This window comes from Leptonychotes weddellii, chromosome 12, assembly GCF_054177405.1.
Source record: "Leptonychotes weddellii isolate Sample4059 chromosome 12, ASM5417740v2, whole genome shotgun sequence".
In the NCBI taxonomy this organism is placed as follows: Eukaryota; Metazoa; Chordata; class Mammalia; order Carnivora; family Phocidae; genus Leptonychotes; species Leptonychotes weddellii.
Genome location: NC_138380.1, coordinates 86,183,298 through 86,210,657, shown reverse-complemented (window position 1 = coordinate 86,210,657; position 27,360 = coordinate 86,183,298). Strand labels below are relative to the sequence as shown.

The following is a 27,360-nucleotide window of genomic DNA, read 5'->3' as shown; positions in this document are numbered from 1 at the left end:
AACCTTCCCCTGTAACTACAAGGGTGTGGCGTTTTCTCCTACTTTTCATGTGAAAACAACAAAACATTAAAACACCATTTCCCAACTGACTAAAACCACTAATACACTTTGCATGTTTCATAAACTTCTCATCAGGTTAAAATACGACAATGTTGAATTTTATTATTATTAAACATGGGCTTATAAATTCTATGAGCAAATTCAATAATACTGGTTTGGGTCTTTGTAAACTTGTTAAAAGAAAACACGAGCAGCATTAGGTAAGTACAGGGCTACTGGGTAAGTCATTACTGGAAAGACTTTATTTGGCCCAATTCTGTGAAGGCTCTTCATGCTCTACTTACATCATCTGAGTCAGAAGATGTCCGTAGACCTTTACAGGCGCTTACAAAAGCCGCTCAAGAGAAGCAGCGCACCGTAGACGGCAAAGCGGCCAGCTACAAGAAAAGAGGTCTTTTTTTTTTTTAAACAAATACAGCAACTATATTAAAGGTATTTATTTTGAGTGTAATATAAAATGGCTTACAAAAAAATCTAAATGTTATCTAAATGATTCTGATTTTAAAATGCAACAAATCTATCGAGTGTGAAAATGTGTCACTCGGGAGTGGGTATTTTTTTTTCTCACCCCCCCCTCCTATTTTTGCCAGAGAGATGTTTACAAAAAGGTGCCTAAACTTGTGTTTTACTCAACTCTTCCAAGACTTACCTGAGGCTTAACATAGTGGTCCTGGGTTTTTCACAGAAAACCCTGCCATTGTGGCAGAATTTCCTCTTCTTCCGTCTACAGCTTGGTTAGAAATGCTGGTTTCCAAGAAACTGTACAAATGAAGCGAACTGAGTGAGCAAACAGTGCGAGCTGATGTTTGGAGCTGCCTCATCAGTTTCAGCTGATGATGTGTGCACACCGTCGGGGCTCCAACCCCCGCAGGGCAGGGCTGGGGCTGATTACAGACCAGGGGGGTCAGGGTCCCACACACTACACGGCTCACGCTCTACAACAGGTGGTCAGGGGCTGTCCCGGTCACGACTCTTGGCATCTGAGAACTCACGCGGCAGAGAGCATCGCGTGAGCCCCCGAGAGCCCCCGCTCGGGGGACAGACCAACTGTATTCACGAGTAGCTTAACGCCCCGAGCCTAATAAAAGATAAATAAGGACACTACTCAGACATTTTTGTGTGAGAAGGATATTTAGTTGTTTAAGTTACACGGCGTACACTTGTACGTTTCCATTGTTTAATAGGAATGTATTGTTCACTGTGGGGCCTACATACATCCTAATCAACTTAAATTCTTATAAGTCTTCTGGGAACATGGCTGCTCCCCTGATGACAAAGTATCCAAGGTCCAATTTTTTTATGAACAAAACAAAGTTTATAAATATTGTGGCTTTTTATAACGTTTCCCAGTATAGTCTGAGGGCACATAAACTCCACAGAAGTGGAGGCTCAATGGCTAGGACAAAGATGCTCCACCTCTTACCCTCTCTGGGGGATTTTATTAACAAAAACAATGCAACAGCGTCCTTCACTGACCAAAGCAACCACCGTGTTGATCAGATCACACTGACACTTGCAAGTGACCAAAATTAGGTGACAAGCACGTGAGAAGGTGGCATGGGTCCGTCTCCTGAGAGCGCGCAGACGGGTAAGGCGTGCTGAGGGAAACGGCGAGAGGTCAGCACTTTGGTTAACTTTGACCTTAAAACCAGAATAGTTTGAGGTGAAAAATCAACACCACTCTTATTAGTGACACTGAAGAAAAAAGAAATTAGCCAGGGCTTTTCACTGATAGGTTACAAGCATTAGGCAAAAACAAGGACAACAGAAGTCAAATCAAGTCAATATAAAGCAGTAATAAAATATAAAAATAAGACATTATCAAACTCTAGTGGATGTTATTCTAGGACTCAAAATTTGGAAGATACCTAATTAAAAAGCTTACTCCCCTCAAAAAATCCAAAGTAAAAAGGTATCAATTTTAGCAAAGATATCAACATACAAATATGCAGATACAGATACACATGAATACTGCAAAATAGATTTACAAAGATGTTAATTTGGCACTTTTACTTGGATTTTTAAAGAAAGTAAATACAGGTATCTTTGCATAACAAATTCTCATTCTGGAGAAACAAGATTTAGAAACAAAAGATTCAAACATCTCCCTTCTTAAAAAAATAACATTGACACAGATAAAACTTTACCCGTTAAAACTCCTGGTTGGCAGCTTTATAAATCTGTCTTGATATATCTAACTCCACAAGTTTGACAAAGTTATTTGAGTTTCTATCAGTGATACCTGGTTTATCCACTTTCAGTACATGTACCATTTGGCCAGAAGTCCATAAATAATAATAATGGTTTCAATGTAGAAATCTTAAAGTTCTAAAGGGAAGTACTGCTCAGTAGATAAATTCTCCTGGAATTTCTTGTAGCAAAGGTTCCTCAAATTTAAATCGTTTGGAAATGGCCTTTTGCTCCATTTTCTCTTTTTCAGACTGTCTGCATTGTCCTAAAGTATATGAAGTAAATACAATTAACTCCTCTGTTACAACTGATTCCTCGGTTTCTGGTTTCTGAGTATCTGAATTAATTTCAGGCACAGAATCACCTTCTTGGAGCGCATTTGCTTCTTCTAATGCCCCTTTCACCTTGAAAGAAGGATCCTGAATACTGCTCTCTGTCAACCACGGATGTTTTAGACATTCTTCGGCTGTGGCTCGATCTCTGTAAAAAGAAACACATTTCACCCTTAAGACAAGATAGTTTAAAACTTCAATTACAGAGGCGCCTGGGTGGCTCAGGTAAGCGTCTGCCTTCGGCTCAGGTCATGATCTCAGGGTCCCGGGATGGAGCCCCTCATTGGGCTCCCTGCTCAGCGGGGAGTCTGCTCCTCCCTCTCCCTCTGCCTCTGCCCTCGACTCGTTCTCTCTCTTTCTCAAATACAATCTTAAAAAAATAAAAATAAAAAATAAAACTTCAATTATAAATTAGAGCATATTGGGGGACACCTGGCTGGCTGTCGGGAGAGCATGCGACTCTTGACCTCAGGGTTGAGTTTGAGCCCCATACTGGGTGTAGACATTACTTAAAAAATAAAATCTTAAAAATATGTAAGTTAGAGCATAAGGTATATTTATTGTATTATATTTGGGGAAGTATGAAGAGTTGACAAGAATCTTATTGTGATCCCGGAATAAGACTAGAAGTTTTGGCATTTGTGTGCAAATGCCATTCCCACAATGTTGAACAATACTTTTAAGTAAGATATCTCTGAAAAGCCCTTTTGGAAGACCAAAAACAGATAGACAGTATCTGTCAGACTGAGATGCAGCTCACTGTTTTCTAAGAAACGTTTTCATTTTTGACATTTTCTTTCAACAGATATAATAAGCTCAAGGTTTCATCTAGTTTAATGGCTACATTTTCCTGCCTTCATTTTGGTGTTTCAGTTTAACCTGCTTTTGTTCAGAGCAGATCACTCAAAAATTGACAAAGATCAATATTAACTAAATACTTACTCAGGTTTCTTAACTAAAAGTGTCTTGATGAAGTCAACAGCTGACTCAGACACAACATCAAACTCTTCCTCAGAATAACTTAAACTCATCCGAGAGATGTTTAGGAATGTTTCTTGTTTATTATCACCTAAGAAAGGTGACACTCCAGTGAGCATGACATATGTTAGCACTCCAATGCTCCTAAATTAGAATGAAAATGTAAGAAAAATTAGTATCATACTCATTTCTTGAAACCAATCTGATCAATTTTTCATAAGTAACTTACCACATATCCGTCGCCATGCTGATGGGATCATAACTAAGAATCTCGGGAGCTAGTATCAGAAACAAGAAAACATTCAGCTGTGTGAAAAAAAATTCCTAATTTGCTCTTTGAAATCAAAACATTTTTTTAAAATACTCATCAGAAACTCTATTAAGACACCATCAAGATTTGGGCTAACATGAAATAACATTTATATAAGTTAATATGAATTACTGTAAAGTCTGACTAGATGTAATTAACTTATTTTCCCACCAGCACCCTCCATTGTTGGGTCTTAATATTTTAAAAAATATCTGAATGCTTAAGTGCTGTAATAGAAACTGACAACTGTGACACCTTCCTCTTCCCATACCCGCTAAAATCAAGCATCCTATCTAACAGATTACTGCTTTTAAATCTTTCTCGATGCCATCCACGACTCTGCTTCCCTACCGCCCCCACCGAGTCCGTGGCACCTTCCCCTCCTGACCTCCACTCATTCCACCTCCCTGATCTGTTCTCCATACTGGAGCCAGAGGGGGCTTATTAAAATGTCTGCCCACTGATAGAAAGTCCATCAACAGGGTTAAAGAAAAAACAGCATTCTCATTTGACATGCACTATACACAAAGACAACAAAGTTGCCTCTGTAGAGTCCTGAAAAACAGCATGCTTTGATAACATTTAACTAAACTGCTGTCACACATAAAGCAATACAAAAGGCATTCTCAAATGTGCAAGAACTTAGGAGAAATTCACGAAAATCCTCCTTGAAAGAAAAACTCACTCATTGATACAATCCAGTCAACCAAATGAGTTTTTTCAAAAGTAGGAAGAAAAGACAGGCAATCAAGTATTGAATCCATTTAAAAACAGATCAAAGACTAAACAACTGTGGTAATTAAAAAAAAGGGGGGGAGATGAAGATGTTCTAATCCTAAGAAAAAACAAAACACTCAAGTCACATACTCATCACTGGTTGGGGACACCCCCCCCCCCAACACACGACACACAATATGAGGAAGAAAAGGTTGGGAGAAAATGCTAGGTAGGCTAATTTCCTCAACTTCAACCTCTGATACTGAGTTGTGAAACAGAGGTTATGAACATCATTCTAAGGTTTTAAAAGAAACTACTAGGAAATTTAAAATGAAATGCACAGCACCCAAACTACTCGAGGAGAAAGTAAAATAAGAGACCAAAGAGTAAAAGATGCTGGGAGGAGGGAGCAGGAAGTAACAGTAGCTTCCTTTCCTGTGTTTATTATAAGCTGAACATGGATCTAAGAGCTTGACAGAGCAAATCCAGTAAAGCAGTACTACGACAGCCCCATTTTAGGGACAGAGGAATGGGAGGTATAAAGAGATTTCGGGACTGAGGTCACATGCACAGTTGGCAGAGGAAGCAGACGGAGCCCAGACAGATGATTCTGTGAGGAAAACAAGCTGCGAGGCTTACACTCACCTCTGCAAGTGCAGGAAAGAATGAGAGGAGAGGCCTCTTTGTTTTTCTCTATTATATAGTTCTGAATTGTTTTTAGTTTTCTTGGATTGGGAATTACTTTTATAATAAAGATAGTTCTGTTTTTTGGAGGGAAAATATAAAGTTCTTGGTAGAAAACAGAATTTACCCAGAGAATAGAAAGCATAAAACAATAAAACTCCTTCAGGGCAATAACTCCTACAGGGTTCTCAACTCACAGCCCATCATTCCGCTTTCCCTCTCGTTGACAAAGCTCTCGAGCGGACCGGCTGAAGGACCCGGGCTTTCCAAGAGGAGGCCCTGTTAAGCCCCATCCTCAAAGCTTACTGAGTGGTCATGACGTGCACTGAAATTTAAGTATTCTAGCCCACGAAGAACGCATCAACGTTTTGAAGGTGGTTTTCCTGCCCACCGTGCTATCTTTTATTACCTAATTAAGGATCTGTTTCAAATCGTAGGACTTACTTTAAAAGCTTTGAGTTAGATTTTGTCCCATCACTGCCGAACAGCTTTGTTTTCCTCAACCCTATCTGTCCCCTGGAATTGACTCTCCCTTGTAAACGAAGTCCCACCAGAGCTGCCCCGGTCCCGTCTCCCCTCTGAAAGGAGGCCGAGGCTGCCGCACGCCCTAGTCTAGAATGCAGACAGCCTGTCCGTCCACTTCACACCTCTAACCTCAGGTAAATATTCTTCCCTTGGGGCCCAGGCCTTCTCTACAGCCTCCTCACCCGCCTGCCGCCCCCCAGACAACGTCCACACTCGTGTCTATGACCCGGGCAGCCTGGCGTCCGCGCTTCTGGACCTACAGGTCTACACAGCCCTTCCACAGCTACATCGCAGGCCTAGTAATTACGAAGAACTGTTTCATCTCTGAAATTTTAAATGTTAATATTGTAAACTCCTGGTCACAGCCTTTAGATTATTTCACCGCCTTGTTCTGCTTACAGGTATCTTTTCTTTTTTTTTTTTTAAACCTCATTCAGGCCACAAATCCCTTAGCATCCTATTGTTCTTCCGGTCTATCAAAAAAGTCATGGTTTACTTATTTTTGTACCAAACCTAAAAGCCACGGTTCATCACTTCAGCTGCTCTTTTACTAGTACCTTCAAGGCTTAGCGCTTTTTTCTTTCTTCCAGAAGCTCCCAACCTTGCATTAATCCAACAGAATGCCCTGTGTTTCACAGGGCTTGCCATTACTTTAACAATGTTTATGATGAACTTAAAGTTCTTCAGAGGTCCTTACTTGTTAAATATCCTCCCACCTTCAGATAACCTGGTATCCTACACTTTGTTAAGGAAAATCCTCTTTGACTCCTCTTAGAAGCAATCCCTTCAAATTCTCTTGATTCCCTTCAGGAAAGGGATCATCAATTTGGTACTTTACTCTTTAATGTTAACCATTTTTAAATTTTTATACAAAAGAAGGGCTCTCTGATGGCAGAATTTTAACACAGCAGATGGCTGGCCCCACTATTCCCACGCCACATGTGAGTTCCCTAACGAAGACGATGCTTGACCCCAAACACAGAACATAACCCATTACGAGTACTTACCCACATATTCAGGAGTACCCATAATTTCTCGGAGCTCTTCACTGTTCTTCATTATTCTTGAAAGACCAAAATCAACTATCTTAATGTCACCCAGTGGAGATTCACTTGTCAGCAGAATATTCTGAGGCTAAAAAAATAATACAGAAAGAGCAAGCAGCCCTTAAAACACATACAGCTTGCCTGTGAAACTAAGATTGACAAATTTAACAGTAAGCAGTCATTCATTAAACAAATATTTTTACAATATATTTACGATGTGTAAGGCAACAGGCCTTACACAGTCTCTTCCCTTATACTGGCTCCTGCTCAGCACAGAAATGTGCATCTACCCCATCTTAAAAACAAAACCAAGCCACTCATACAAAAATATCCTCTAAGACTCTGCATTTCTTTCTAGCCAACACACTCACTCCCTGCTACTCCCTCAAAGCTCAGCTTCTAGAAGGCACGGTCTTGTACACTTGCGAGCACTTCTCAGTGCAGTTGAATCTGGATTTTGCCCCCTCTCTTAGATCTAGCTGTTCTCAATAAGATCGCAAAATCTTTAATAATCAAAGACCCACCAAATCTAATGAATGTCTTTCAAGGCACCATTTTGTAGGCACTCACTGCTGTAGAATTTGGCCTGGCAACCACCCTTCTTTTTTTTTTAAAGATTTTATTTATTTATTTGACAGAGACAGAGAGAGCAGGAAAACAAGCAGGGGGAGTGGGAGAGGGAGAAGCAGGCTCCCGGCCGAGCAGGGAGCCCGATGCGGGACTCGATCCCAGGACCCTGGGATCATGACCTGAGCCGAAGGCAGTTGCTTAACCAACTGAGCCACCCAGGCGCCCAGGCAAACCACCCTTCTATGTGCTCTTGGATACTTTCCTCCTCGAGAGCTCTCTCACCATTTTCTCGAGATTTTTTTCCTTTTTCCCTCCTTTTAAATATTGCTGTGACCCCAGATCTCTCGCTGGCTGGCCTCTACTATCTCATCTACTATCAAAGCTTCAACCACCACTTACATGCTAATGACTTCCATCCTGAGCCCTTCGCTGACACATAGATCCAATTAAAATCAGATCTTTTCATTTGGCTGAAATGGGCCACACTTTCAACTCCCACTAATGAGCAAGGCCATCAGTTCAGTAAACAGCTCAGGCAAGGGCTCTTCCTTCGACCCCACTGACCCCACGCCTCTCCTTCTATACTCCCAATGTCAGTGCCCAGGTCAGGCACTGGGGGGAATCCTCCTAAAGTATTCTGTCTCCTTCCTTTTCAACCATGTCTCAACCTAGTGAAGTCACCAGCATGCCAATGCTATGTCCTAAATCTCAAAACCCCCACGGCTTCAAGTTTGGGCTTTCATCATTTCTTACCTGGACCACTACCCTCCTGCCTCTAGTTTTCCCCCACCTTCAACCCACCCTTCACTGTACAGTGATCTTGCCATAATGTAAGTCTGATGAGGATGATGATCCTCACCAATGGACACACTCTCAAATGGGACGTGTCTGAGGACAGGCCAAGAGAGAGCTACCCAAGGCCACAGAATCAATAAGGTTCATCTTCCTGGGGTCATTTTTTTCTTTTACCCAAATAACCTAAGGCACTTTTACATAAAAAGTCAAACATATATTATGCACTAGAATATAAAATTCATTTCCATTTTTTAAAATAAAATGACCTTTGAAAGAAAAGTTTATGTTGCTTCAGAAAGGGTCTGTACTTACTGTCTTCTGCCATTAAGAATATTTCCAAAGATAAACTGAGAACCACTGGTACCAATAAAGTATAAATACCTCACTACAGCACCCCAGGTGTTTTATGATCTGGCTTCCACCTCCTCTTCACGATTAACCTCCTGCCCCCATCCCACAGGCAATCTGCGTTCCAAATCCAACAAGCTATAATTCCTACACAAGACATGCACGCCCATGTCTCACACCTTTGCCTTCTGTATTCCCTCTGCTCAGGAAGCCCTCTCCCCTTCTCTGCCTGGCAAATTTAGTTTCATTGTTCACTCCATCCACGGCAGGTCTCAACAAAGCACTGGTGCCTCAAGAAAGCCTTCTGTGACGCCCCCTCTGGCCCTCCAGGGAGGATCTGATGCCTGCCCCCTCTCTCTACTCCACAACATCTTGTACATGACAGACCTGTTCCACTGTTGGGTTATTGTATCTTCCTGTCCCCTCCGTCACACTGTGGTTCTCCCGCCAGAGGTTTACAATGAACCCTAGCACTGCCTTTCCTTCCATGCATATCCAACCCCTCCATCTGACTTCTGTCTCCTCCTCCCTCTGCCGCAGGTCACTAGGTCACTGCGATCTAATGACCTGTTCCCACGCTTTCCCGACCACCACCTTAGCAGTGCCTGACGCTGCTGCTGCTCATTCCTTGTTTATAGACGCTTTTTCTCTTGGCTTCCACAACAAACCACTATCCTGGTTTTCCTCCTAACTCTCTGGCTACTGCTTCTGTCTCCTTTGTTGGTTCATCTTCCTTTAGCAGGCCCACTCAGTGGGTTTCCCACGGCCTGATCTTGAGGCTCTTCGCTCTTCATATGCCACACTCTCACCTGACACAGTGTATCTGCACCCAGGACTTAATTATCACCTAGACATTATGAGTCACAGATTTTTATCTCTGGCTCAGACCTCTTCAACCAACTGCTTACCTAACCTCTCCCCTTTGATGTCTCACAGCTACTCAAATTCAGCATGCCCAAACCAGACTGTTTTCCCTCCCGAATCAGATTCCCCGTATGCCAATGACTGTCACCTCAGGGAATGCCACTCTCACCCAGCAAGGTAGAAGAAAACACCAAGAATCACCTTGGCCATTCCTCTGTCCCCACTTTCTCCTCATTTAGCTGAGGTTTCACTACATCCTACTGAGTTTAAATCACAAATGTAAGCATTTCTAGACTTTATTTCTCTCCAACTATAGAACACCCATTCAAGGTACCATCAGTTTTGTGCTCAATTGCCACAGCCTCTAAATGGTTTGCTAGGCTCTATTTTGCCCATACTGTAGACAGAAGGATCTTTTGCACCATATAAATCCGATCTGTCACCCCCCTGCCTAAACCCTTCAGTAGCTTCCCATTAGTCTTAACTTCCAAACTCCTTAACGGGGCATACAAACCCCAGCTGGTTCGAGCTCCTGCCTGGCTCTCCAGACTCATCATAAACCTGTTCCCCTTGGCTCGGCGACAGTGGAGACCGTCTCAGCAGACACTGTTCAGTCTCTCCTACCTGCCAGGCTCTCTCTCTCACAACAGTTATCTTTGTGTACTCTTTCCCCCATTCTTCTTCGCCTAGAGTCAGCTTGCTGAGAAGACCTAGGATGGCAGTGAAGAAGCTTCTAACAACGTTCAACAGTGAAGAGCTGCAATATGAAACAGGAAGTTGAGGTCTAGGTGGTTCCTCTCTTTTAAAAGGGTTACTGTCAACCCAACCATCCATCCTGCCCTTCTCTATTATGAAAACGCTTGTAGGCTGCCCAAAGTGTGGATTCAGACACAGAGAAGGAAGACTGTGGCTCCACGCGTCACACAGTACTGGGCACGGTGACAGCACCGGGATCAGGGCCAGCACACAGGAGGCACACAGTAGGTGCTGCTTGAATGGAAGGGACATAACTGACTATAAAAAAGAATCCTAAAATGTCTACTTCGTGTCCGCAATGGAGGCACTGTAAATCGGCGCAACCACAAGTCTCTAGTGACAGTTCGTCATCAGAAGAGAAAACAGAGGGGAGGACCATCAGGCTCGACAAGTGCTGTCGTGGACAAAGCACTCAGGCAATAAATAAATAAGAGGGAATAATGCAGCCTTGGAGAATTATACAGGAGGAGAGTGAGCAGGCCCTGGAGGAGAAAAAAGTTTCTGTCACTTATTCAAAAAAATTTTATTGACTGCCTACTGGGAAAATAACAGAAAAGACGACGTAAGTCCCATGTTCTTTTGGAGCCTTACATTCCAATGGGGACAAGCAAGTACGAATAAGTAGTAACTCCTCGGGTGCTCTGAAGCACTAAGGAGAACTGGGAGTAGGGAAATGGATGAGAGAGTGTCTGCTGGGTGTGCGTCTGTGTGCGTGTGTGTGTGATGTTCACGGTAGTCAGGGAAGGTTCCTCTGAGGAGGCGGTATTGGAGCCACAAAGGGGCCAGTCACGGCAGAATACTTTGGGGCTGGGGTGGGCAGGGAGCATTCCAGAGAGAGGAAAGACCTCGCCAGAGGCAAGGACAAGCTACGAGTGGAGGAACTGCAAACTGGAGGACAGCACGAAGGTGGAAGGGACAAGTGTGGTGGCAGGCACAAGACTGGTAAGCAAATGGGGGTGGAGGAACGGGAATCAGAGGGCTTTGTGAGCCATTCTGGAAGAACTGGCAGAAGGCAGACCAGAGGGGAGGACAAGAGGACATTCCAGGGAAAGAACAGGCCACACGCCAAAGTATACACAGGTGAGCTAATATACAGCATGATGTGTGCGAGGGGTTATCAAATACAAGAACAGGTCTTTGAAGAATGTGCCTCTACCCTGTTTTTAAAGTCTTGAAAGGGAGAGAGAGACAGAGTGCGGAAGCTATGATGAAGCATGGAATAAAAAAAAAAAAAAGAAGACACGTTACACATTACAGTGGCAAAATCCACAGCCCACTGTGACTGATGCTGTGTAGAAGCAGGAACAATAAGGTGCTTTCATCACTGACTAATACAGTCAGGTCAGCAAGCGAAGACAATTGGTTCGATTCTGATTCTCAGACCCAGAATCTGAGGTGCCTGCAGAACCGCCCAGGACAGTTGGAAATTCAGTCTGGAGAGAATACAAGGCTGAGGATACTGCTCTGGAGGACAAGGACACAGAGGCAAGACTAAAACCATGGAAGTAAACGAGAGGAAGAGAAGTGGCCAAGATGAGTTTTGGCCGGTAACTACATCTATAACGGAAAGCAACAAGAGTGACAAGGGCACTCAGAAATAGTCTGAGAAGTGAGGCTAAGGACCTAGGCACCATGTTGTAGTAAGAAAGTCAGGAAGGAAAGGGTCAAACAGGACACGGGGAAGAATGAGGACCAAGAAGAGGCCACTGAATACAGCAAATAAACCACCTCTGAAAGACTTCTGAAGAAGTAATTCTTAGTAAAACCATGAGAGAAAAACCTAGATTATAATACGTTGAAAAATAAGTTGAGAGGCTAAGTGATCTTTATATTACACGTCATTCTGGCTTAATTATCTGTGGATGTCCTCAAACCAGTGCTGTCCTATGGAAAGGTAATGCAAGTCACAGAAAATAATTTAAAATTTTCTAGTAGACATATTATAAAAAATAAAATGAAACAGGTGAAACTAATTTTAATATTTCTTTAATTCAATATGTAATATGTAAAATGTAAAATTATTGAGCTATTTTACTTTCCCCCCCCATACTAAGTCCTTGAAATCTGGCCTGGAGTTCACACTTTGAGGACATCTCTGTTCTCAAGGGCTCAACAGCCACAAACGGCCAGTGTTACTGGATTGAACAGTGCAGCTATAAACTCCTTTAGTTAAAAAAAAAAAAAAAAAAATTCCAAATGATACCCCAATAAATGTTCAGGAAATTCTTAACATCTCTTGCATAATGTCCTAATTTGTTACCACTATGCAATTATGGAATGGTAGTTCATCTTGAAAACTTACTCATAAAAACTCAGACTTTCTGTCTAAAGTGAAAACCACCACCCTGTGGCTCAGTGTAATCTGTAATTTCGTACAAAAAACTGTTTTCTTAATCATAGAAAGTTCTGGCTACAGTAAAAACTTAGAACTGAACAGAAAGACAAAAACAACCAATTGCTGTCACTACAGAAGTCTGCACTGCAGCGGTGAGCTAAATTGTTATAAATTAATCCAAACCAGATAAAGCACCCCTCCTGCCACCAACGCAGAAGGATTGAAAATGCGCAACTGATCAGTGTTAGAATCAATTTCTCTTCTCAATGATACAATAACGAGAGGTTTTGGTAATGTGTATAAACAAACTCCATTATAAAGCTATATTCTCTTTGTTAATTGGCTTCTAGCTATATCTTCAGGAAAAAACCTAGGATTATGAGTCCCAAGACTTCTCAAGGCAATTTTAGTGTTATTACATTAATGAAATCCTATAGTAAAATCAAACGTCATTATTCAGACAAATTAGATAAGTGAAGTTGCCTCTGTGATATATATTCATCACTGAACATGTTTTGCCCTTCCCAGTACCTAAAAAATTCCGAGAGAAATATTGCTAAGTGGAAATCTTCACCACATCATGAGGGCCGTCTGTGATTACTACAACATGCACAGTCTGTATATGGTCTTAAATACCATTTGTTCCCTTAAAATAGCGGAAATGTTTTCCCCTTACATTTTGTTTACACTGTACACTCCCTGGGAAATGCTTTCTTTAGTAATCATGTAAAACCTAGTTGGTGTGGTGGTAATGTAGTAAATTCTAAATTAACGTGATCAAATTATTAAAATGTTACTGTGTCTGAAATCTAGGTCCCGTCACTTGCATCCATCATCTACCAAAGTGAGAGACATTAAATAGATGACAGAGGGACTGCTAGGAAATAACATAGCTCACAATCAGAGCTCTTTTCATGGGATTTCACAGGTAATGCTTCTTACGCAGCTTCTGCCAACTGTGCCCTGGTGTGACCACAGATACGTTTTAGAAACAGACCTAACTCTTCTAAATAAAACATAAGTACAATTACAGGACTATAATCCGTCAGTCTTTGATGGCAAAATATACCCACTTCAAGGAAGTGAAGCATCTGTGCTGAAAACAAAGAAAAGTACACCGGCATTACAGCTTAGTTAGACCTCCTTTCTAGGGAATCCAGTTCATGATAAAGAAGTTGTGGCTCGGGGCGCCTGGGTGGCTCAGACGGTTGGGCGTCTGCCTTCGGCTCAGGTCATGATCCCGGGGTACTGGGATCAAGCCCCGTGTCGGGCTCCCTGCTCGGTGGGGAACCTGCTTCTCCCTCTCCCTCTGCCTGCTTCTTCCCCAGCTTGTACACCCTCTCTCTGTCAAAAATAAATAAAATCTTTAAAAAAAAAAAAAGTTGTGGCTCATGATACCTAATTCTGTTGAGGATGCATGAATCCCAGGTGGTAAGAGAAAACAAGGTCACTGGAGAGACAATGACAGTGGAAGAAACAGGAAACACACAAACTGTCCTCAAACAGACAAAGGCCGTAGAGAGATCTTTGTAAAATCGTATTTCTCTGCTTCATCGGGAAATCCTTTCTTTTACCTTGGTATCTTCATCTTCCTATATATATAGCCCACTGAACAGTCACTGAACAATCACCCCGGGATAAGATCACTGTAAAGTTGAGGCTACCCTGCTTAATTAGCCTTAAGGTACCATGAACAAAATTTTCAGGAACATTTTTATCAGGCAATGAAAATCCAAGTGGATTTTTTAATTTATTAACACCCAGGTCATCGTACAGAAAGAGGTTAATACTACTGTCCAACTTAGTTTGGGAGTCTGTTTAGAAATGTCACCCCTCTTTCAAGTAATACACTGATGCTCAAACTGTCAGTGACCAACTTAAATCTCAAAAGGGAAAGTTCCAGCTCCTAGTTCCTGGTCTGCTCCTCTGCTTCTCATCATATACATGTAACAGGGTGGACAAGCTAATGACTGAGTACCTAGCACAGAACTGCTGAAAGATCTAACCAACAAAGAGACTGGATTTCTGTGTGTTCTTTCTGGTCAAGTCCATCCCTGACTGAAGTAAAAGCAGGCCACTATGCCAATGACTAAGTCACCAACTGAGATTATTTTGAGGCTTTTAGCTCTGTCCTGACTTTGGTAGAGTTATTGTTTCTCAGATTTGTCAATCCTGCCACGATGTACATGAAATAAATGGGCTTTCCCTTAATCACAGTTTAGTGTCTTTTCTATTTTTGTAGTCCTCTAAACAGTCCAAGATCCGCATCTGCTACCGCTCAAAGCATTTGCCATGTTCAATTTAAGATATCTGGCTGAGAGTCATCAGTGAATCAGTCTTTTGGCAAACTGCCCATCTGGGGTCTGACCTGAAGCCAAGTAGCATATTTCCCATTGTGACAATTATCTCTTTTATAGGAGCAACTACAATAGTTATTCTAACTTCTAACTACTTCTTGTCTCTGGGAGAAGAATTTCCCATTTTAACCATAATGGGAGAATAAAGAGTCTACTAACTCAAAGTTACCCTAGACATGGGGATTGTCAATTTGCACAGAATTAAAACGTTAGGAAACATATTTAGCTTTGTAGCTTCCCAGCTCTTATGGAGACTCAAGAGTCAACATTATAAGCATAAACTGTCACGGGGCAGACGGCTATTAAAAGGTGTGGGACAGGCGACTCTCTGTCCAGACTCACAGAGGTCACAGAAAGTCAACTGGAGAGGACCTTGCGGTAAAAATCATTCCCATCTGCACGGCTGCCACACCAACTCCGTCTGCAACCTTGCCCCTTCAGCGGTTCACATAGGGACACATCTGACTGCACCTGTGACCACTATGAGGCAGAGGGACGGCTGAGAACTCGCCAGGCCACCCAGTCTTCTAGCTCCTCTGGGCCTAGGACATATGAAGAGTCCAGGGTCTAACATCAAAGGCCCATCATCAAAGCCTCTATTAAATCCAGAAAGAATTTTACACCAAGTGTACTGGGGAGAAAGGAATATGATTTATACTGAGGGTACTGGGGAGAAGGGGATATAATTTCCTTGAGTAAATACAGAGTTAATTTTCACCTTCGGCTGCTTTCAAGGAACATCAAAGACCCATGACACATGGTGCTGGCAACCTGTCTGACCTGCTACTTAATTAGTTCCTGAATAATAGTTAAAGGTTGAGCTGTCATAAATCGAAAGCGTATTTCCTATAGGTGCAATGTTATTTAAATTGGGGTTCATTCCTGGAAGTCCTTTTTACATCACAAAACTAGCAAAACATCATAAAAAATAAATATAGGACTTTCTAAAGTTAAGTGTGTAAAACCCAACATAAAAAAAAAGCTCAGTACAAACATTACTTGTGGGAACTCTTCTGCATGGCTGACACTAACTGAGTCTTCTTAAAGTCTGAGTCCACTGAAGTCTGGACTGCAGAGACCATCTCTTCCGGCTGGCTAAGTGTCCCCGAGGGAGGCAGAGATGGGTATTTCTTGTAGCAAGGATCTCTGAATTTCGAAGCATATGACAGACTCAAGGGAAAAAAACAAAGGCCCAGTTCCCTCAGCTAGCTGTGAGGGTTTTACCTAGGTGACCTCTACAGCCACTTCAGCTTTCACATCCTGGGACTCCACTCACATGTCCACACGTGCCTTCCAAAAATGCCACTTCACCTACCACAGTCTACAGTGTTCTAACCATGCGTTTTAGCCACTGTACTAAAAAATTAATATCCTTGAGAAAAATATGTTTACAAGACGAATGTAAACTGGCATTTTTCAGAAAAGAACAAGAAAGTTTCCAAATTGTTTTCTTTCCCCTGTATTTTTCTGTACGAAACTAGTATTTGAAGGAATACCTATTGCCCTTCTACCTTATTTCAGATGGACTTTTATCAAGTTTACTTTAGAAGTCAACCTCCGAAGTACACACTGTACACTCCTGTACACTCTTCCTTGAGCGTGGTCCTTCATGCAGTGAAGATTAAACACTGCTATTCACGCTGTGGGATATCTTTTTTTTTTTTTTTAAATAAAATAAACCTTTATTATGTGAAACAGTCTCCTTCTGTCTCAGTCTGCTTGGCCTGCTATAACAAAATTCCATAAACTGTGTGGCTTAAGCAACTGACATTTATTGCTCTTAGATCTGGAGGTTGGGAAGTCCAAGATCAAGGTGACAGCAGATTATCTGATTCTTAGCGAGGGCTCTCTTCCTTTCTTATAGACGGCCACCTTCTTGCTGTATCTTCACGTGGCAGTGAGAAAGGGAGCTCTGCTGTCTCTTCCTCTTCTTACGAGAGCACTGATCCCATCATGGGGGCTCCACCTTCCTGACCTCATCTAAATCTATTTGTTTCTCAAGGCTCTCCCCCTCCTAAGACCATAATATGGAGGCTTAGGGCCTCATGTGCTGTGGGCTATCTACTGGGTGTCCCAGCGCACCTGACTGCAGCAGTTCTCAAAATGGTGCCTGGACCCCAAGTACCAGTCTCCCATGGCCCTACTGTGAATCAGAAACTCTGGAACTGGGGCCTAGCCTTTGCTTTAACAAGCCTCTCCTGGTGATCCTGATCCTTGTCACAGCCGGAGAGCCACTGCCGTGAGCGTCTCCTTTCTGCCAGAAGGCAAACTACAGCAGGAGTCAAGATAGATTGGCAGATGCTGAGTAAAATGAAGCTGCGGAAGTCCAGGAGAGGAAAGCCTTTTTTGGGTCCAGGGGTCCAGTCTCCTCAGGTTACCTTCCTTCTTTAACCCTATCTCCTCTGGCTGAGAAAGAACCGGAGTCACTGGTGTGTTCCTTGAGGAATGTGTCCTTTCCCCACAGCCATACCTGGACTCAATATGGAAGCAACCATCAACAGGGATCTTAGACTCCTCTCCCCCAGATGCCTGAAGGAATGTGCTAAGGATACTTGTCGTGGGCATTCACTGTCTGTCTCCTGAGCACCCACCCACCCTCTGTTCTTCTAGAAACAGAACTGGTCTGAGAATCCAACCCTTCCCCACTCTTGGTCCGAAAAACAATTGGGATGGGAGAAGGAATTTACCCCTCCAGGGTTAGAGCAAATGACACTGGTCATGCTGGCCTGGCCAGTCAGAACCCTGCACCATCCCCCCTGCACACTTCTTAGTTCCAGACCAATCGAAGTTGGTTTGGTGACAGTGAATCTCAGGACTTCTGAAAGAGCTAATAAGTAGAACCTGGCTCTTTCCTGCTGCATCTCTGGACAATTCCAAGGCTAAAATGGCGGCATCTAACTTACCGTCTTCTTGCCATTTTGAGAAGGCAGAGCTGGAGACTGAAGAAAAACCAACTACTTGTAATATCTGAATCAATGAATAGTGTCATACCTTAAGTTAGAATTATACCTGGACTTTTTAGCCAATAAAATTTCCTTTTTTGCTTCCCCGACTCTCAGCCAGCATTCTGATTACCTGAAAGCATCATAACTGATATGCTGCCCTTTGTGTATTCTTTCTTCCCTCCTCCCTTTCCTTCTTTGATAATTCTAAATTCTGTATCTACCTGCCTTGAATCTCTTTAGTTCTCTATTTTATTTATTGCTGCCTGCCTAATTTTCTACAACACTGTTTTTCAGATATTCCTGCTAAAAGGTCATCTCCCTCTTCATGACATTCGAAACCCCTAGAATCTGGCCTTTTCTCAATTGTCAATATCTCGTATTTCATTTCTCAATTCCAGTGACGCTATTCCATTTATGTTTGCCCAACAAGTTTTCCTAACTCTTGTGATAGAATTTTATCTTCTATTTTCTACATTCCTGTATTTTCTCTATCTAAATCCTAATTTTTTAAGGTCTAGCTTAAACCCTGTCTCTTATCGGGAAGAGTTCACCTATCCTACCAATATCCTCTAAGCTTCATTTTTTGGGGCAATGTATTATTATTTACCTTTCTATATACACACATGTACTTTACCTCCTTGATAAAACTAACTGGCAAGAGGATAAGAATAGACTCAACCTTTATTTCCGTATTACCTAATAAAACACACAAACTTGTGTTTTAAATGTTTGAATTAATCACTGTTAAATACTTTAGACCTGGAGGGTCATTCTCTAGCCATCTCAAAACTGTAAAGTAATTCAGATCTTACCTTCAAGTCAAGATGAACTACATCATGAGCATGTAAAAAGTGGACACCTTCTAATATCTGCCTCATGAGTCTTTGAACATCCTTTTCTTTAAAAGCTTCTTCTCTGTCTGCAACACACTGGTCAAAGATTTCACCCCCAGCAGCACTAGAGAAGGACAGAAGCACACTTTAATTATAAAGGGAAAGGGCTCATTAAAAATATTTAGCCTTTTTTTGTTCTTAATATTTTACACATTAAATATCTTTATTTAGATAAACTATAATTTGAGTGTGTGTAAATGTCTGTCTACTTGCCTAAATCCATTTTTCTTTTTTAAATAAAAATATGAAGCTTCTAATATGAGGTAAGATTAACATTTCCAAAGCTAAATAAAAACATCACTTTAAGAACTTCAAGAATTAAACTTTAATAGTAAAATATATTAACATACTTTCAAGTGAAAATTTCTCTTAAGATTTTATTTATTTATTTGAGAGACAGAGAGATAACGAAAGACAGAGAGAGAGAGCATGAGCAGGGAGGAGAGGGAGAAACAAAACCCCTTTGAAGGACATTTACTTTCTTCCTAGTTATTCACAATTATAAACAATGTTGTGATGAGAAGGCACATTACAGTTTCTCACACATTTGTTCATGTGCCAAGAGCTCCCAAGTGTAGACACCTAGAACGAACCAGCTGGAGTGAAGGGAATGTGCATTTAAAATTTTAATAGGAAGAGCCTATCCTCACCAAAAGTGCAATACTGATTTAAACTTTCTTCTAACCTCTGGGCAAAGCATCTCAGTTTGTTTGTTTTCCTCCAAATAATTTTGCCAATAAGAGGAAAAAAATAATCAACATTTAAAAATTTTTATTTCTCTTTGGCATAAAGTCCATACTTAAAACACTTTGTTCATACCATAAATGACAGCTCATGTCATATCTCAAAATTTCTTGTATGTGTTTAAAAAAAAAAAAATAGACTGGGTTGCTTTCATAAAGTTGTCACAAAATTGACATGAAATATATAACTCCAAACAGCCATGCTGCTCTCAGACCAGAGCTACTTTTTAATTTCCTTTCAGTATGATAATTTAGTTCTTTTTTTCTTTCCTTTTCTGTTAAGCAACCTATTTCCAAATTCTGCCCATATAAGGAAAGACAATTTGTCACCAAATTAGATAAGAACATATTGAAGTTTAGCTGAACAGTTGCAGGTGATCATTGGCTGATAAGGTTTTCATTTTGGCTAAACCTATACAACTGATTTTTTATTATATTTTGATTATAGTATTAAGAAACAAATATGGGGGCGCCTGGGTGGCTCAGTCGTTAAGCGTCTGCCTTCGGCTCAGGTCATGATCCCAGGATCCTGGGATCGAGCCCCGCATCGGGCTCCCTGCTCCGCGGGAAGCCTGCTTCTCCCTCTCCCGCTCCCCCTGCTTGTGTTCCCTCTCTCGCTGTGTGTCTCTCTGTCAAATAAATAAATAAAATCTTTTAAAAAAAAAGAAACAAATATGAAAGCATTAAAATCATTTTTATGTATTTAACTGTAAAATGCCCATCACATATTCAGGCACGGTTAAAGTAATATACAAGTCATAAGAAAAGAAATGGTGAACATTCACAACATAATTACAGAGTAAATTAATTGCAGCCTGCCAATACCTTATACTGTTAATATGGATTTGATGACCTAAAGCAAAAGTCAGTATGAGCTGGGTCAACTCAGTCCCAAGCAGCTAGAGATACACCAGGACGTAACATATGGCCCCCTGCACGCACACACCACAATTTGCCAGTTACAACTCAGAACTGTCCGTGTTCCTCAACTAAAACAAAGAACTGTATCTTGGTTGAAAAAGTCTCCCAGCAATGTCTCTCAGCTCATTACCACCATTCACAATAAAATTCAATAAAGGTCCATTTACGTAAGTGAGAAGATTTCTTTACTTAAACTTTAAGAGCAATTTATTATAACTTCTTTCCACTATAAGGTGTACCCATCCTTGCTTTAACGTAAGGGTTTCCTTTGTTTTCCCAACAAGTTAAGTAGTTTACATAAGCACAGAATATGAAGTATAAAACTACAGTTTTCTGAAAATTTCCAAGGATGTATTTCAAATGAGACTATTAAAGAAGCTGCAAAGGCTAGCCTAGCCTTCAGTGACCAGCAAGACTTGCACACCCTCTGATACAGTCTGCAATCATCCCAGTTTACATCTGCTTAAATGTAAGCTTGACCCCATTAACTGTCATATTAATGAGTAGAACTAAACAAAATTATCCTAAAGAACAGTGTGCAACATTTAAAAGCATCTGTTAAGTATGGTTAACAGGAAGTATAAGAACATTACCAACCACTTCACATGAAGTATCCTTCTTCCCATAGAAGCCAGACAAATGCTACAGGTTTTGTTGTGCCCTATCTTTTAACTACAGCAAGACTTCCACGGTTGTATTATGGTATATTTACTTTAGTAGTGCTTATTTTCCACTACACAGACATGTGTTGGCAAAGATGTGCAGAAAAGGGAATCCTTGGGCACTGCGAGTGGGAATGTAGAGTGGTGCAGCCAGTACGGAAAACGGTCTGGGGGCGCCTGGGTGGCTCAGTCCGGTAAGCGTCTGCCTTCGGCTCAGGTCGTGATCCCAGGGTCCTGGGATCGAGCCCCGCATTGGGCTCCCTGTTCCGCGGGAAGCCTACTTCTCCCTCTCCCACTCCCCCTGCTTGTGTTCCCTCTCTCCCTGTCTCTCTCTCTCTGTCAAATAGATAAATAAAATCTTTTAAAAATAATAATAATAGGGGCGCCTGGGTGGCTCAGTCGTTGAGCGTCTGCCTTCGGCTCGGGTCATGGTCCCAGGGTCCTGGGATCGAGCCCCGCATCGGGCTCCCTGCTCAGTGGGGAGCCTGCTTCTCCCTCTCCTTCTATTGCTCCCCCTGCTTTTGCTCTCTTGCTCTGTCAAATAAATAAAATCTTTAAAAAAGAAAACAGTATGGAGTTCATCGAAGAATTAAGAACAGAACTTCCATATGATCTAGCAATCCCACTTCTGGTATATATACAAAAGAAATGAAAACAGAATCTCAAAAAGATTTACACTCCCATGTTCACTGACGCATTAATCACAATAGCCAAGATATAAAAACACCTTAGCGTCCATGAATGGATGAATGGAAGAATGGACAAAGAAGAAGTTATACATATAATGGGATATTATTCAGCCATAGAAACATATTCCACTTACATGTGGAATCTAAAAAAGCAAAGCTCCTAGCAACAGAGACTAGAATGGTGGTTACCAGTGGGTGGGGAGGTGGAGGAAAAGGAGAGATACTGGTCAAAGGGAACAAACTTCCAGTTACAAGACAAGTAAATTCTGGAGATTTAATGTACAGCACAGTGGTGATAGTTAATAATACTATATTATATACTTGAAAGTTGCTAAGAGAGTAAATCTTAAATGTTCTTACCACACACACACACACACACACACACACACACACACACACAAAGTAATTATATGACCTGATGCAGGTGTTAAGCTAATGCTCTGGTGGTAATCATTACACAATACATAACTTACAAAATGGTTTATGTCAACTATATCTCAATAAAGCTAGAAAAAATTTTAAAAATAAAACAAATAATGTATATAAAGCATATAAATAATTTACATAAAGCTGGCTGAAAGACTTAGCATAGTGCCTGGCACACAGTAAATTCTTAACACGAATATTATACTTTGTGTTCCCACAGCAACTAGCAAGCATTTCTAGTAAACACCAACACTGCTGCAATCATTTTTCTCTCCTTCACTAAACCTGTAGCACCTGGAGGGAAGAGCTATGCTGTTTTTACTTTTATACCACCAGCACCTATTAGCACCTAGTGCATATGGAGGATACTTAAGTGTATGTGAAATGCATTAGTGACACGGTGAACATAAACCTGCCTGTTTCCCTAACAACAATCTATGGATGTGGCCAAGAATTTTGATATCTCAATATCTAAAAATTTATTTCTCAGACTTTACCTTCAAACAAAAAGTAGAACACATTTTTAGCCAAATCATATTGATCTGTGGTTCTAAAACCATGATCACTGAATCAAAAGAAGCCACCAAAGACTTCTAAGCAGGGAATAGTATCACCACATCTACGTCTTAGTTACCTAACAGAAGCCTGCGGAACATCCTAGAATTGAAGCCAGGGTGATCAGCCAAGAAGCTACTGAGAGTCCATGGGAGAGACAATGAGGACCCAAAACAGAGGAGAAACAGCAAGTACCAAGAAAAAGGGATTCAGGGGTGAGGCTTAAGTGGAAGACTTGGTAATTTATTATATACGTGCTTTTAAAGGAGATAAGGGAAATGAGGATAGAGTCAAGGTTTCTAGCCTGAGCTATGAAATTAATGGGGTAACAATGGAAATGGGGAACAAGAGAAAAACAGGCATTATCAGGGCAATGCAGGAGTGCACACATATTGATCCTGAATTGATAATGATGTGTGGTTGGATACAGAGATACGCAGTAGGCAGTTAGAACTTAGAAGGTCCAAGGTTGGAGACAAAGATTTGGAAAAAATCACATGTAAATAATAGCTGAAGCCACAAACATAGATTGTTATCAGAGTAAATGTACAGAATATAAATATATGACAAGAACAACACTAAGGAACTCTGGGGAGCACTTGTGTTCATACAGTAGAAGCAGGGTAAAAGGCTGTGACAGATTTAAAAAAAAAAAAAAGAGGACCCTGAAAGCCAAGAAAGAACATCATTTCAAGAAAGGTATAATAAAGTGTTTAGAGAGAGTGAGAAGTGAACACTAAAAAGAGAAGACAGATTTTGGCAAACAGGGTTTGAGAAGAGCAGGTGCGGCAGAATGAAGAGTAATGGTGGATGCATGGAATAGCGAAGAACAAAATGGACTAGAAGGTGAGGAAAGCTGTAAATTCAGCCTGCTCCTTTAAAAAGTACAGCAGTAAAGGAAAGAGCAAGCCAGGACTATGGTTTAAAGACAGTCAAAGCTGAGGAAAAGGAATTTTAGGATAAGAGAGACAGCAACACTGGAAGACAAGGGAAAAGAACCGCCTTGGAAGAGGGGCTGAAGAGCTGACAGAGGTCAGTGAACTGATTTAAAGACAAAACAATGGCCCTAGAAAAGGAACGAAGAGAATTAAAGAGCCCAAGTTAAGGTCTCAGCCTCAGAGTTAAGCAGTGGAAACTTCGAACAAAAGGGAAAGGGTGAGGGACGCCGAGGGAGGGTGCCTGCTGGTAGGTATCTGAGAAAAGATGGAAAGTGGTGATGTAGCAAGTGTGTTAAAAGTTTTGAGTAGATCCTGGCAGGGGAGGCGGGGGGTGGGGGGTGGGGGTGGGGACGACACATTAAAAGAATGAGAGATTAGGTAAAGAATGACCCAACGACAGCGAAAGCCCATCTGAGGACCCTTCACCTTGTAACAAGCAGGTCAAAGATGACACAAATCTTCCCCGAGTGTGCAGGAGGAAGCACAGGCTGGGGTTCCAAACTGGCCAAAGGACTTGCCGAGGAAGACTAGGAGGAAGAAGGAAATAACGCGAGGTGCTGGCGAGAGGTCAGCCAAACTAACTACTGAAGAAGAAAGGGAATCATGGGAAAGAAAAAAGGCAGGGGCTGGCTGAAAGACAGGGGACCTGAGAAGAGCTCAGGATTAAAGGCTGAAGAGCAGGTTTGGTGAGAACAGGAGAGGAATCTGGTCAGAGAATAATACTTCACAAAGTCTTTTCTAGAATCAACTTCTAATTCTGCCTTGATCCTCTCCAAAACAAACTGGAAACCAAAAACCTAGGTAGGCAGGGCATTTATATATGAGATTCCTAAACCAGCTTTTTTTTTTTTTTTTTAAGTTAGAAAACAACTTTATTCAGGTATGATCCACATATACTACATTTGTTACCCATCCCATTTTTAATATTTTTCCGATTATAATTAAAAATACCCTGTGTGAAACACTTATGTACTTCTCACTGTTCACATTTTATAATTCCTTTAGAAGGGATTCCTAGAAGTGAAATTATGGAATTAAAATTTATGAACACGATGCTCTTGAGTTAATTATCAAGAGGAAACCACTATTTTAGCCATCCAGAATGTGCTTTCTACAAATTTTTAAATTTTTTAAAAACAATACTACACACATTTTTTAACTTTTTTCTTTTTAACAATATTAAAAAAAAATCCATGTCGAAACATTTAGATCCACCTTAGCTTTTTTTAAATGACTGCACAGTAATTCACTTTGTGACATTATCACTTACTTAACCAACCAACCCCTCTCTATTGAACAATTAGGTTATTTCTTTTTTGCTACATTAAAAAAAAAACTTCACTAAATATTTTCTAACACATCTTTGCCCAACTGCCTGATTATTGCCTTGTGAAAAAATATGTAAGTGAAATTGCTGGATTAAAGAGTGTTGTGGGGTTTTTTTTTTTAAGTTTTTGATACATAACTCCAGTCTGTCCTCTAGGAAAGTTGCACCAATGAATACTCCCACCCGTAATATAAATCTGATGGTTCAGCCCATGAATATCATTTTCTCTTTATGATTTTTGCCACTCTTATAAGGAGAAATTGAAAACTTATTTTCAAATTTATATTATAAAAATCATAAGAATCAATATTTTTCATGTACATATAGGCCATTTATATATATGTATGTCTATGTGGAATTTCTCTTCATATCTGTTAAAAAGAAAAGCACAGGCCCAAAATGGTATCACTTAGACCAAATCCCCAAACTGGGGCTTAATTAATACCTACGCTCACCGCAGTTTCAACCGCCCTCAGAAGTATAAGTCTTAACCAGTCAGTCAGAAAATTTCTGACCAACATCAGTGAGGAATCTCACATGGGCCCTATCCATCCCCCCAAAAGAAGATGAGGTAATCCCACCTAATAAGACCCCCTGCCCTTCCCACAAGGGAAGGCGATCTTGCCTGAAACAATCCTTTCTTTTCTTTTGCTAATAACTTTTTGCCACACCCTCCTTCCTAGAAAAACTGTCCATTTTGTACAACTCCTTGGAGCTGCCCTCCACTAGAGGAAAACAGGATTTCTTAAGAAGAAAAAACTTCATTTTCCAAAGCTGTTTCCTATACAGTCTCTACTTACTCAAATGAAAACATGGTATGAATCAAAACAATTGTTTCTGAAAGAAGGGAGATTATTAACTCAGACTATATGAACATGTAAGGGATTGTAACATGTCTCTTATTTTAGTATTACCGTGTTACCACTTACTTTCTGAAGAATGCCTCTAATAAGAACATAAGAGAACTTTACTATCAGAAGAATTTCATTAAAGAATGAAAATAAAAAGTCTAATATACATGCATTCTTATTAATCTGGTGTTTTCCGAATTAAAAAGAGAAACACATGAAAAAGTTCTGGAAAGTCTTCAGATTTCCAGAGCCAGGCTGCAACAACATATCACAGATGACTAGCATCCTATAAAGTGTGGACTATCAAACAAACTTTATCTAAGGAAAACAATACTTACTATTCCAGAACTAAGATCATTTCTGATGGAGTTTCATAGACTTCATGTAAATTAATGACCCATGGATTGTCCTGTGCTAGTTCAAGAACTGCAATCTCATGAATTATTTCCATCCGACAATCTTGACCTTTTCTTCTTTTTCTCATGAACTTTGCTGCGAATTCTTTTCCAGAATCTTTCTTTATACATTTCCTCACCACTGCAAATTTCCCCCTAGAATTAAACAAAAACATTCACTGTTAAACTTGACAACTTTCTAGAAATGGTAAATTTTAATAAAATTTCCAAATATTCATCAGTGGATATTCAAATTTAGACCATAATTCAAACACAAATGCAGCACTATCACTTAGGAATTTAATAGGTACATCTATAACCAAATAAAATATAACTGGTAAACCTGCAAAATTCCTTCTGAATAGAGAATAACCAAATATTAAAGTCAATATTTTTTGCAGTTATACATAAACTATTTTTTTTACACATTTATACAGAAGAATGACTTAAATCTTGAAAAAAGGCATTTGACTTGTTAAGAGAAACTGGTTATCAGAATTCCTAAAAGAACTGAATTGACTCTAATACTATATCGCCTTTCAAAACTATAAAAGTTAGGGATCTCATTTATGTATTTCAACTACAGCATCAGCTGGAAAGGTCTAGTTTTCCTATAAAGACAGATACAACAAGCATTATTTTGATACACTACACTATCATTTGTTATTAAACTAATAAGTGAGTCACAGGGGAGTCAGTATAACAAACTAAGCAAATTAAGGTTATGAGCTCTAGAATTAGATGTGAGTTTGAATCCCACAAATAGTTCTGCAGCTCACTTGGGCAATTCATTTAACATTTTTAAATCTCATCGTCCTTATCTGTAAAAGAGGACACCCCAGAATCCACTTAATAGGGTTGTGTGAGAATTCAAGTATATAATACATATCAATTGCTTAACATGGGACTTGCCACATAAGTGCTAAATGAAATATTATTAATCAAACAAATCATTAATTTGCAATAGTCATCACCCAAAAATACCCAATCTTTAAGTTGGAAGGCAGCTTAGAAATCACAGTTTTTTTTAATACCTAATGCCAAATGCCAATGTCAGTGTTTTCTTTCAAACTGTGAGGTTGTCTCTTGCACTCCTGGGTGCATATTATTATTATTTTTATTATTATGTTATGTTAATCACCATACAT

The 27,360-nt window shown here is 40.6% G+C and overlaps 1 protein-coding gene across 2 annotated transcripts in view; it reads right to left on the bottom strand.

The window, feature by feature from the left end:
- Window positions 1–1,172: 1,172 nt before the first annotated feature.
- The window catches only part of STK17A (serine/threonine kinase 17a), a 36,652-nt gene continuing 10,464 nt past the window's right edge, over window positions 1,173–27,360 (bottom strand). Inside the window, exons 2-8 of one of the 2 annotated variants that reach the window (XM_081800770.1) lie at window positions 26,156–26,368; window positions 18,625–18,769; window positions 6,804–6,930; window positions 3,790–3,838; window positions 3,525–3,704; window positions 2,615–2,730; window positions 1,173–2,515 (exon numbers count right to left, since the gene is read on the bottom strand). In XM_081800770.1, the coding sequence (XP_081656896.1) occupies window positions 2,406–2,515; window positions 2,615–2,730; window positions 3,525–3,704; window positions 3,790–3,838; window positions 6,804–6,930; window positions 18,625–18,769; window positions 26,156–26,368 (940 nt within the window). In that variant the 3' untranslated portion in view covers window positions 1,173–2,405. Of the gene's footprint in view, window positions 2,731–3,524; window positions 3,705–3,789; window positions 3,839–6,803; window positions 6,931–18,624; window positions 18,770–26,155; window positions 26,369–27,360 lie in introns of both variants that reach the window. The other variant, XM_081800769.1, reaches the window with a different exon arrangement.